General features: G+C 46.2%; 1 protein-coding gene across 4 annotated transcripts in view; it reads right to left on the bottom strand.

Annotated features, from left to right (window-relative positions):
• Window positions 1-7,101: 7,101 nt before the first annotated feature.
• Mcph1 (microcephalin 1) overlaps window positions 7,102-12,778 on the bottom strand; it is a 193,111-nt gene continuing 187,434 nt past the window's right edge. For all 4 annotated transcript variants that reach the window (XM_005334356.5, XM_078030761.1, XM_078030762.1 and 1 more), the window contains one exon: window positions 7,102-7,445. In XM_005334356.5, coding sequence (XP_005334413.2) covers window positions 7,393-7,445 — 53 coding nt within the window. In that variant the 3' untranslated portion in view covers window positions 7,102-7,392. The remainder of the gene's footprint in view (window positions 7,446-12,778) is intronic.

The following is a 12,778-nucleotide window of genomic DNA, read 5'->3' as shown; positions in this document are numbered from 1 at the left end:
GTCTGTATGTGTGTATGTCCATATTTCATTTATAAGGAGCGCTCATGTATAAATAGATATAAATGGATCCAAAAAAAAAAAAAAAAAAAAAAAAAAAAAAAAATCACGTGACTTATATGGTTTAATTTAAATTAGGTAAACAGCTGTTATAAATTTTGCTTTTAAAGGTGGTTAACAGATCTGTTTGTTTACTTTCACCTTTCCTTTTCATTATATTTAACAATTCTGTTCAAGATAATGTCTCTTTAGCACCATGGCCAGAATTCCCATCTCCATCCCAATGCCGGTGAAGACTAAGATAAAACCAAACTACAACTTCTATGATAGCTATCACAGTAAACTATATAAACTGATACATCAATCAATATAACTCAATAAGTATCCTCAATCAAGGACTTAATTTACTTTGGGAGAAAATGGACATATTGACAGACTCCTCCACTTTGAACTGCTCAATCAAGGACTTAATTTACTTTGGGAGGAAATGGACATATTGATAGACTCCTCCACTTTGAACTGCTTACACAACTTGCCTGGACTATGTATCACCTGTATGCATTGTGCTCTATTTGTTGATACAGTGAATTATGGTAGTGCTGAAATATCTTAGCTGCTGTGTCACCAGTGTTACTGTTCTTCCTAAGGAGCCGTCAATTGGCTTGGTGTCGTGGCATTTCTGTATCTTCCTCCCTTCTACTAGTGATGGTCTAAAACTTGGGGGCCAACAGAGGTGAGGCAAGAACCTCACCCCCCCACTGGCACCAAGGTTAAATTTGGGGGCCAACAGAGGTGAGGCAAGAACCTCACCCCCCCACTGGTGCTTAGGCCTATCCACAAGCATGGCTATGCTAGACCGGTAGTCAGTGACGGGTTGATCTGATTACAGTGGATTCAACCTAAGACAGGAAACTGACGTGTAAAAGTCAGTTCTCCCATGACGGGTAAGAACCACATGTTAAATTGGACAACCTACCAGGCACGGTCCCTAGCCACATTGCCATTGCTTAATTAAACAGAAGGGGGCAGATGCTAGGAGCCACTGCAAAGTATTACATTCATATGGAAATTGGGCTCCTACTGTTCACTTAGGCCCATTTGGGGACTCAAGTTACAAGACTCCTGGAGAGTTCCCATTGGTTGGGGAAGGATGGTAGGAGGGGGTTCCGGGGGAAGTGGAGCCCCCCGTGTCCGGTAGGGACACACGTGTGTGGGTGTGTGTGGACCGGCTTGTTAGGGGGACGCACACGGCCTCTCACAAAATAAAACTTTGTTTCAGTTCCATCTGGCTTGTGTTTTTGTGCTCAGCCGGATTGCAGCATCGCAAGCCGGCGTGCACTGACAGCGACCCGCGAAAGCGCCCAGCAGGAAGGCAGCAGGTGAAAACAGCAGCGGGCAGAAGCGGAGCCAAGGCTCACGCGGCCCCCGCCGTCCAGCCTGCAGCACATAACCAATTTTAGTCTGTGCCCTCTTGGCTGCAAAGGGTGCAAACACTGTAGGTCAGAAACTCTTGAGTTAGAGTCCCTTGACAGAATTGCTCATTTGTTACATGACTTCAGGGTCTGGGTGTCCCATCAATGCCGAGAGGGATAGTGGAGACCGGCGGTTTTCAGACCATCTCAGAAGCATCTACAAAGGCACCATGGAGGTCACCTTTGTCAGGGAGAAGGGACTCCTGGGTGAGGATCATGAGCCTCATACTACGACCCTCCTGTCCCAGTTTAATCAGCAGTTCTGAGAGACGTGAGCTGTCCCTACCTATTGTATTTCTCCAAGCAGCCTCATCTGGACGGAGGCGCTTGCCATTTAAAGGCTGAAAGCAAAAGTCAACTAAGGTCTCATGGAAATGCTTCCTAAGTGTAAGGAGCGCGTGCACCCTGAGGTCTGTGTGTCAGACACAGAACAATGACACAGTGCTAAGGGCAGTGACCTCAGCAAACAGTTAAAAATCGATCACTAGTTTTCCATCCCAACAAACATTTTCATAGCTGCATTTTGTATTAGTCTGTTTTTCATTATAATAAAAAAATACCCGAGGCTGGTACGTCAGTCAGCTTTTCATCACTGTGACCAAAATACCCGCCATAAACAACTTAGAGGAGGAAAGATTTACTTTGGCTCATGGATGCAGAGCTCTCAGTCCACGGCTGGCTGGTTTCCATGCTCGGCCTGAGGTGGGGCAGAACATCATGGAGGAAGGGCATGGCAGCGGGAAGCTGCTCAGCGTGGCATCCAGGAAGCACAGGGAGGGCGGGCACGCCAGGGACGAGACACAGTCCCTGTGGTCATGCCCCCAGTGAGATACTTCCTCCAACCAGGATCCACCTGCCCATGGTTACCACCCATTAGTCCACTCAATAATTAATCCATCAAATGGATTAATCCAGTGTTGACATCTGAGTCCTCGGATCCCATCATTTCCTAAGAGACCCACCTTTGGACATTGTGGCACTGCCTTTGATACATATCTAAAGCACAGAAGCTGGGTACTTTTAAAGAAAAGAGGGTTAGTGACCTCACAGTTCTGGAGGCTCAAGGCCATGGTCTGACACTGGTTCAGGTCTGGAGAGGACCTCTTGGTAGATGTCATCAAAAGGGCAGGAGCAAGTTCAAGAGGGAGAGATCAGAGGATGGGATAGGAAGCCAGAGAGCCTGGGGTCCACGAGGGCTATGTCAATCCCTTCCAAGGGCACACCCCAGTGGCCTAACCATCTCCACCAGGCCTTGCCTCTTGAAGGTCACATTACCCCCACAAATGCTGGGGTCACACAGGGACCAAGCTTCCCACACGTGAGCCTTAGGGGGACACTCTCAGACTGCCTCCAACTACAGTTGAACAAGCCTGCAGCACAGTGCAGAGTGTAGATGCTGGATCTAACCTGCCGTGTTCCAACCCCAGATACTCTGTTGACTGGTTTATGTGACCTCAAAAAGCTTAGTATCTCTAGATTCTAATATAAGTCCTTCAGTCCTTTATCCACACTTCACAACCCCAAACACTGAAAACCAGATTACTGCAGATGAATTAGAGGCAAAATCTGTCCTGAATATAAATGAGGCTATTAATAGATTTTGTGCCTTTTCACCTTCTGTGTGTCACTGGGGGTGCTGGCTACTGGTTTCCACCCACTTTCTGTTGGACTGTACCTGCATCATCTCTCTCTCAAGTGGGATGCAGAGTCGAGAGAGCAAGAGGCATACTGGGGGCACTCCTAGGAAAACCAAAGCAGGTGGAAACAGGATCCGATAAGTGAGCTTCTGGCCACCTTGTAGCTCTGACAGCTCAGACCACACTGCAGGTTGGACACAGCTGCAGCCAATCCAAGGGCCATCTCCGAGTGGGATTCTGGAGCACAGGCTAGCTAAGTAAGGGGTCTGATGTTGGGTAGAATCGGTAGGTCCCCAGGCCCTGCTGTGCCCCATCCTTGGCTGAGGGCTGTGGAAGAGTAAAGTGGCCTTGGCTTGACAGCTGAGGCTGGTCTTGAAGGAACTCTGGGCTGGAGGCTGGAGGGTATGGGCTGACTACATTAATCACTGCTGAACAGAAAGTCTTGAGGGCGTCCAAGAGGTGCAGAGCTCCATGGTTGCCAACATAGCTTTGCTTTTTTTTTTAAACAGCTTTAGTGATGTATGATGTAAATTTCACTCACAGGAGTACCGTTCAATGATTTTATTCAATGTCCCCAGTTGTGCAGCCATGATTAGAATCCAGGTTTAGAATGTATCCATCGCCCCAAGTGATTGCTGCCTATTTTTACTTCTACCCTAGCCACAGGAAACCGCTCATCTGCTTTCTACCTGATAGTTTGGGGCTCTAGAAATTTCAGCCAAGTGTCACGATACAATATGTAATCTCTTGACTCTGGATTCTTGGACGGATCATATTTTGAGGATCACGCATTTTGTTGTGCAGGGCCACGCCTTGTCTTTCTGCTGTGGAGTGGCCTTCTGTGGCATGGAGGTACTGCGTCTGGTTAGCCTTCTGTCAGCTGGTGGGCAGCGTGGCTTTGGCCTGATGTGAACGATGCTGCTGTGAACACGCGCCTGCAGTCCTGTGGGAGATGGTTTCCTGTCTCCTGGTTCATCCCTGGGAGTGCGACTGCTGGTCGTGTGGTGAGCAAGTGGGATTCTAAGAGAAACTGCCAAGTGGTTCTTCAGACCGAGTATACCCTTGTCCAGCAGGGCATGAGCGTTCCAGTTGCCATACATCTGGGTCAACTCTTGGTGTCCCCAGTCTTGTTGTTCCCAGCCCTTCTAGAGGGAGTGGAGCAGGCATCTCGTGGTGCCCTCTGCACTTCCCTAAGGACACGGGTGGGGCACCTTTTTGTGCTTAGTAATCACTCAGTATCAGTGTGAGGTGTTGTTAATGAGTTAGGCGGGTTCCTTGCATACTCAGGATACACCTCTTTTAGCCGATATGCAATGATAGTCTGTGCTTGTCTTTTCACTTTCTTAATGATTTATTTTCAAGAGTAAATCTTTAAAATTTTGATAAAACCCAACTTTTGTTTTTATGAATTATGCCTTTAGTGTCGGATCTAACCTGCCTAACTCAAGGTGGCAGAGATGTTCTGCTTTCTTCCAGATGCTATGTGATTTCAGTTCACACAGTAACTGGGGACTGTTTTGCCCTGGGGGAGATTCAGGACCATCTGGAAACACTTTGGCTGTCACAGTGGATGCTACTGGCATCTAACAGGTGGAGCCAAAGATGCTGTTGAGCCTACCACATGCACAGGACAGCCTCTCCACCACCTTCCTGACCAGTGTCCCTGGTGCTGAGGTTGGAAGACCCAGCTTATGTTTTTGGCCCAATTTGAATACATTTTTGCATATGCTACTGAGATACAGATCTAAGGGCTTTTAAACTTTCCACCCCCGGCCCCCCCGCAAGGTTGTTAAAAGCGATATTCTACTATCGTGGGTTGTCCTGCATCTTTGTTGAAAACCAGACCATAAGCAGGAGGATTGAGACCTGATTCCTACTGTGTTCCCTTATCTACATGTCTGTTCTGAGCCCAAATCACACTTCTAGCGATTTTGAAATCGGGTATTCTCAGTCTTTCAACTTTGTCCTTAAAAAAAAAAAAAAAAGTTGGCCTCCTAGTGTCTCTTTGTATTTTATTTTCATATAAATTTTAGCGCCAGCTTTCCAAGTCTACAAAGAAACCACTTGGGGTTTTGAACTGCTTTCTTAGCAATATTGAGTTTTCTAGCTCACAAACTGCACATATTCTTCCATTTATCTAGGTCTTTAACTTCCATCAGCAATGTTTCATGTTTCAGTATACAGGTCTTAAACTTCTTTGCCAAGTTTAGTCCTTTTTTTTTTTTTTTTAAATATGCTCCTATAAATGAAACTGCATTCTGAATTTCACTTCAAACTGCCTATTAACAATTACAGAATTATGACTCCATTAGTTTCATACATTAATTTTGTATCCTTAATCTTGCTAAACTTGTTAGTTCTAGTAAGTTTTTCTTTGATTCCTTATAATTTCCATGTGTATTTGTCACGAGGTTACTATAGATTCAGTCTGAGGCACAGTTACATTCAATCAAATCTATGTCACTAATGCTCATCACACTTCAGACACACATCCTATTTCTAAGTCCTAACTGAGTCTACACCCAAGGGCTCCAGACGCTCACCTGTGATGTGTCTTAAGTCTGGGTTGCTGGAACTTAATCGGTGCCACAGGAGTCTGGTGCCGGGGGACAACAGTGTCGGAGGCCTTGGTCTTTCTGTCCAGGTCCTGTTAGTCCCATCGCCCCCCAGAAGTCTGGGTTTTTAAGTCCTGGTTCAGTTGTGCTTGCAGCTGATAAATGGATGGGGTCTGGGGTGTACGCCCTGCGTGTAGACTCTCATATCACTAACTTAAGTCTATCTGAGTTCTGCAATTTATCTAAGTTTTGCAGTTCATTTTACATCGTGGGCACATTTCTTATAATCATTTACTTATTCACTCAACATATACATAATTAATATAATCAATAGTCAATAATCCTACAATCTTTCTGGTGCTCATATCAATAGGTCCATGAAATCTTGAGAATCATAAATTTTACTTCTTCTAATCTGTAGGCCTTGTATTCTTTTTCTTGCTTTCTTCTGTGGGTAGAAAGCCTATTATACTGTTCAACAGAAGGTGTGAGAGTTGCTCACTTTTCCAAATTAAAAACAAAATTCAGAGTTCTGAGAACGTTCAGCCCTACCTGTGTTGGGTGAGGGATGGCAGACACACAGAAGCCAACCCAGAGGGCTGCAGAGGAGAAGGTGGGCAGCACATGCGGGCTTGGGGCAATGCCTAGCACAAGCCTGTCCTCCTACGGCATGGTTTTTGGGGTGTGAACCTTGACTGACTGCTGGCAGGCTAGGACCAGGAACTGGGGTTGGCATGGGGACTCAGCCTTGCTGGGCGGAGGCTAGGCTGGTATTCCCTCCAGGGTGAAGCTGGTGGCACATGGGAGCCCTGTGGTGTCTTGTCAGCCTCCTTGGGAACTCTGGGTAGTGGGAGCTGTGGACACGGGAAGGGCATGGACTCGGGGTGCTGGGCTGAATTCCCGCCATTGCCAGACAATGAGCACCACAGGGGACTGTGGGCGAGCGCTGTTAGGAACAGGAACACCCTCATTTCCAGCCACAGCGACCTCGTCTCTCAAAGCCTTGTTCTAACCACTGGTCCATCATAACTATTGAGGGATTTGACATCTATCTGAGCTGGGAACAACAGCTGAGATGAGTGACAGTAACAGAAAGGGACAGTTCCATGATGAGCTCTTGGTGGCATCTTCAGCCTTGCCTGGACTTGGTGTTGCTCCTTTAGGAGGCCAGTGGGTTCATCCCCAGCTGAGGACACCCCTGGGCAGCAGCTCTGGTCTCCTGCTGGCGATGCTCCAGGGCCACACACGGCACAACCCGTCGTCACACGACACTCCATACCTGTCTTCCTTAATCACTGTGAGGCCAGATGCACAAATTTCACCTTAGTAACTACCAGACGTCCTTCATACCTAGTGTGTGATACGTTAAAAAGACCTTCAAGCTGAAGCCAAGGAACTGCCGGGGCCCACTGACTGTTCTGAGTAACAAAAAACTTAAAAGATTTTCCACTCTTTATTTGAAAGTACGGTGCTTTAATGACAAGATTCTGCCATCTTTTAATGTGATTATCATTAAGATTAAAAAGAACAGGTTTATAGAGAAAGGACCCAGATGGGGGGGCTATGCCTGTCTGAAACATGAGCTCCCTCACGTGAGACGTAGGACAGCACCTCACCCCCGGGTAGACCTGTGCTATTGGGCTCCTTCTCTTCACCGTCCGCTCCCAACTTGAGCCTCCCAGGACGGCTTTGCAAGCCGTCTTCAGATGCCATGTGCTGGTGTCTTCGTCACTACAGCAGCAGGTAGTTTTCAAAGGCGCAGACCTTGTGCTGAGTGATGGAATCTAGGGAGAGAAATAAGCAGTCAGGCATTTAGGACAGTGAATCACATCACAGCAGAGTAACAACTTTAGGTGTACCACCTGTGGCTTTCTAATAAACTAAAATAAAGCAAACGTATTCAGAATGCCAGGCACCCTGCCACAGCCACATGTCCTGTTAGGTTACTGCACACAGAGGACATTTCTATTATGACAGAACATTTTGTTGGAAATGCAGAGACCTGAATTTTAACCTCAGTTAGCCACCTCAAATAATACTCTGGTACAACACAGGGTATAAATAGACATTCGGAGGCGTTTTAATTGTGACATTAACATGATCCATGCTGTGCCATTCTACCTGCCTAGTGGGTACTTTATGTGGAATACAAAGTCAAGCACAATCCCAAAACTGGCTTGCTAGGGTTCAAGTGCAGAGGCGGCACTGGTGAGCTCTGAGGTCCTCTCAGTGGGAAACACGACTGTTTTATGAAAATTGCTAGTGGTGTGGGCCTGGGAGAGCATGGCAGGTGCAGTAGAGTGCCAACACGGCTGTCCAGCGGCTGGCTGCAGCGTCCCTCGCTCCCTCCTCAGGACCAGAGAGCTCTCTGCTCAGCATTCTGCTCCCATAACCAGAATGAAGGAAGAATGTAGCTGATGGGCAGCGAGGGCTGGATCACAAGATGAGTTCAATTAGCTGAGTTCAACCACTGCCAATTATACCAGGAAGTCATCCTACAGTCGTGTGTGTGTGTGTGTGTGTGTGTGTGCGCGTGTGTGCGTGCACATGCACACTGGGGAATCGAACCCAGGGCCTTATGCGTGCAAGGCAAGCACTCTACCAACTGAGCTATCTCCCCAGCCCCTGCAGTTATATTTGAAGGACATGGAAGAAGGTACACTGAAGAACATGAAGGATGGAAAGCTACGATGGCTTGGGGACAAAGAAAAACATGGGTTTATTCTATGAATATAGAAAAGAAAATGGAGGAAAAAACAGCTGGTCCTAGCTGTGGCTTAAGTGCCTCAGGGTTCACCTGTCGCCCTCCCAATACCAATGTGCTTACACAGGAGGTCTGAGCTGGTGAGGAGTCCTCCGATGGACCTCAGCAGGGAGGAACAGGGACATGTGTGTACCTATCATCCATTGTCTTCTGTCTATCTGCATCTTCTCACATACATAGATACACACAATACATGACTATTAGTAGTATTAGGCATACCATAGTCCATCTCAGTGAAGTATTATTATTTGCATGTTAATATATTAGTCTTTATTTGTGATACATGTTGCATATATTTTCTCTTCTTGTCATTTGTCTTTTGACTTCTCTTGTGCAAAGTTTTGCCAGGCAAAAGTTTTATCTTTTTTATGTACTCATAAATATTCCAATATTTTGTTCTGTTGCCCTGAGTCATAGGTAGTAAGCTGTTTCCTCAATCCAGATTATAAATAATTCTATGAATGCAACTTTTACACTTAGATTTCTTATTTGATATGGCATTTGCAAGTTGGATGGCATGATGTTCTACTTAATCTGAAAATTCAATTAAAAAATTTAAAACTTTAAAAAAGAAAATTGACATATTCATTCTAAAGTGTAAGTGAAAGAGGAAACACCAGAAATATAATTTTGAAAAGGAGAAATAATGAGAGTGAGTTTGACCAACCAGATACAGAAAAATCATTCTGTATTACACTATAAAATAATTAGACCGGGGCTGGAGTTGTAGCTCAGTGGTAGAGCACTTGCCTTGCAAGTGCGAGGTACTGGGTTCCATCCTAGCACCACATAATAACAAATAAAGGCATTGAGTCCATATACAACTAAAAAAAATTAAGAAAAGTAATTATATTGTCCTGTGTAATGCTGAACTGTAAAATCACATGTGCTTTGCACAAAACGGACAGATAGGTGGATGGAGGAGAATAACCAGAAGCACCCTCACATACTTGGGAATTTACAAGAGCTTTCCAGGGAGGCAGTTAAATCAGTGGAAGATGGATGTGTGATCGAGCAAACGGCAAGGCCCCGTCACGGCTCACAACAGACAGGCTGCAGCCAGAGCGACAGCTTTCTAAACATTAATAGGAACTACAAACAGAAGATCCAGGAGACTCTCTTTAAAGCTCAGGGATGAGAGAGACCTGAGAAAGTCAAAGTACTGAATTTAGATGCCATGGAAGAACAGCAGTATTTGATTTCATAAAAACAATAACTGAAAATTAAAACCTCTGTAATACTGAGCACAACTTAAAACCAGAGTGTCAGATTTTAAACCATTTATAACAAATGATCAGAGTCCATATCATTTCAGTATCACTATAAAACAATGGAAAAGATAACTTCATTTAAAAATAGTCAAGAGATAAGGACAGACAATTCATGAAAAATGAATCCCTTTGCTAATCTATTCGTATGCCTTAGTAACTTAGTCCCTGGGGAACTGCAAATGAAATATTCAGATTTATTTGTTTTAAGTCATTACAAATCCAAACAATGCCACACTGCAGATATGGGCAATGCCCTGCATCTTTGAGGAAAGGAATTCACAGCTGTGAAAAGCAGGCTTGTGTATCAAACCTAAAGCATATACCCTAGGCTGCAGCCATTACTCTCCTATGAATATACTGCACACATATGTTCACTCGCCCAGGATTGGGCTACAATAAATACAGAGTAAGACAACCTCTAAAAACTGAGTTCAAATTGTTTCAATGGACACACACACACACACACATAGCTAAAGTATCAGAAACAGAGGAAACAACCCAAATGCCCAATAATAGGGGGTGCCTATTATTAACACTGTAGCTCTGATGTCTCCAAAGAATAAACCAGCTGTGTATGTGACAAATGGGGAGGATCCTCTCGACCCAGATAAATGAAAACTCATAGAAAATATGTGGTCAACTATTTATATCAAAACAAATCCCCAAATAATACCTAATTTTTACATTCATTTATTTCCATGGAAATGTGTTTTTAAAAATCACGAAAACAAGGTTCTATCTTTACCGTCATTACTTTAAGGAGGAACCGGGGCCTGGAGGACCCTTGCACTTCGGTTCGAGTTCTTTGACCATGAAGTCAGGGATCATGCCATCAGTCCTCGCCTGCAGCCACCCACATCCACCCTTTCCTCTGCTGCAGGAGGAAGGCTGGCTGGAGAGGTACCGATTTTAAACTTAGGCGAGATGGAAGACACCTAGCTGTCATCTCACAACACAGGTGTAGACCCCTCATGCCTCTCATGCTGTGTGGTGACTGTGCTCCTGGGGAGTCACCCTTCAGGCTTCAGAGAGGCGGCACTGAGTCCACACGCGGGGTGACAGACTTGGGGGTTTGACAGAGGGGCATTTGGTAGACATGTAAGGGCTGGAAGCAGGAGAGCCAGGCCCGCAGCTTCAAGCTCCCCATGACCCACACACGGGAAGGATGGTTTCTACCCACGTTGAGGCATCTGCAGATAGCCACGGCCCCTGATTCCAAAGTCACATTATAGGAATAATCTTCCCACACCCAGTGAAATGTGACCACAGGAGAGAAGTGAGCAAGGCCAGTCCTAGTAAGTGAACATACAGACAGTAAATCAAACTGCACCGAGCAGCTCCAGGAAAAAAGAAACCAAAACTTACACAAAACAAAACAAAAACAATGCTATTTATCAAGCTTTGGCACACATCATGCGAAAGCTGAAGTGTACCGGCCACACTCCTGTGTGGTCTCTTGCTTAGGACATGGAATCAGCCCGCTGCCAACACGGATTTCTTACAGTACGGCAGGCAAACCCCATTATTTAAGTTAAAACTCTGATTGCCAACAGCTGAATGTGGCTGATGGTGCTGGGTGCCAAGTTCAAGAGCACGAGGGACCCTATGAGGAGCCTTATCTTTGCTTCTCAAAACAAACCAAGAATCTCAGGGCTGGGAGGAACACCAACAGTCATGAAGCCAGACGCCCATTCCGTTAGGGCACCACCTCTACTTCCCGAGGAACGAAGGTCACCCAGCCTCTGGGGACACTCAGGCAGGGGCCTCACTACTTGAGACATCCCTTGGCAGCAGAGCCCAGTTCTTAACATCCTTTCTCACAGTGAGCCCAGAGCTGCCCGTGGTGCACCTCTCACCGCTGACCCTGGACCACTGGCACAGGCCTCTCCTGCTTTCCCATGGAGTCCTGCAGGCAGCTCTTCTGCAGACGGAGCAGGCAAGCTGCGTCCCCCTCCTGCTTCCTGGGCACCTCACCTACCACTGCCGGGATGCTTGGAGCTCAAGGCTGGGCGTCACCTTCAATTCTTCTCAGCAAGGGCAAATGGCTCCGAAATTTAGACTGAGAATCTGGTGACTTCACCTGTATGGATATTAACTTCATCCTAACCACCATCACCCGAGCCACTGAACCACTGCAAGAGCCCAACCACCCGCCTTCTGCTTCTCCTTAAAACATGTATCAGCCTGTTTCCCTTCCTGACGGCCGCGTAACAAAAGCCACACTCTGACCCTGTCTGTCAAGGTCCTGGGCCATCTGCGGGATCCACAGCCCCATCACCGCCCCGCGGCACCCTCCCTTCACTTCAGCTCCCCCAGCCGGCTGCTCCTCCTGACTGCACAACCTCCACACTGCTCCCTGGCCTGACAGGCCAGCCCTGAAGGCTGCCCCAGTCCTCCCCTCTCATCTGGGTCTCAGCTCCAACGCCGCTGCCAGCGGTCACTGCAACTCCTGATAATCACATCCCATTTTGTCACAGCATAGACCTCCATAAGGATGAGTTTAAATTTGTTTTCTGTCTTCTCCCCTAGGATACAGGTTCCACGGGGGCAAGGACTGTATTTCTCTTGTCAACTGCTACACCTGAGTGCCTAGGAAACGGTTAGCACAGGAGAAGCGCAAAATCAATAGCTACTGACAAATGACCCACAACCTGACACCACGGGGTGTGTCTGCAGGCAATGGCTGGGTCCCACGTTCCTATCAGCTGACGCCGACCGGAGACATCACAGCCCACACTTCCCCAAGAGTGTATGAAGGATCAGGCCACACCATGGACAAGACAGCCTGTCCTAGCCCGTCACTCCAAGCACACCAGCTTTTTCTTACTGTCTGGGAAATGGGAACATTATTATATTACTAGAGAGTTTTCCCTGAAATCACTGTTACTTACTATTTTTTCTATTATTTTGATTTGCATTTCCCCAGTGATTAGTGACATTGAGCATTTTTTTATGAGCTTATTAAACATCCGTGTCTTAGGAAAAATACTTATTTAAGTTCTTTCCCATTTTTAACCTCATTATTTTGTTGCTGTTGAGTTGTAGGAAGGTTTATATATTTCTGGATACTCACTGCCAATAT

Source organism: Ictidomys tridecemlineatus, chromosome 14 (assembly GCF_052094955.1).
Source record: "Ictidomys tridecemlineatus isolate mIctTri1 chromosome 14, mIctTri1.hap1, whole genome shotgun sequence".
Lineage (NCBI taxonomy): Eukaryota > Metazoa > Chordata > Mammalia > Rodentia > Sciuridae > Ictidomys > Ictidomys tridecemlineatus.
This window is presented reverse-complemented; position numbering and strand designations above follow the sequence as displayed.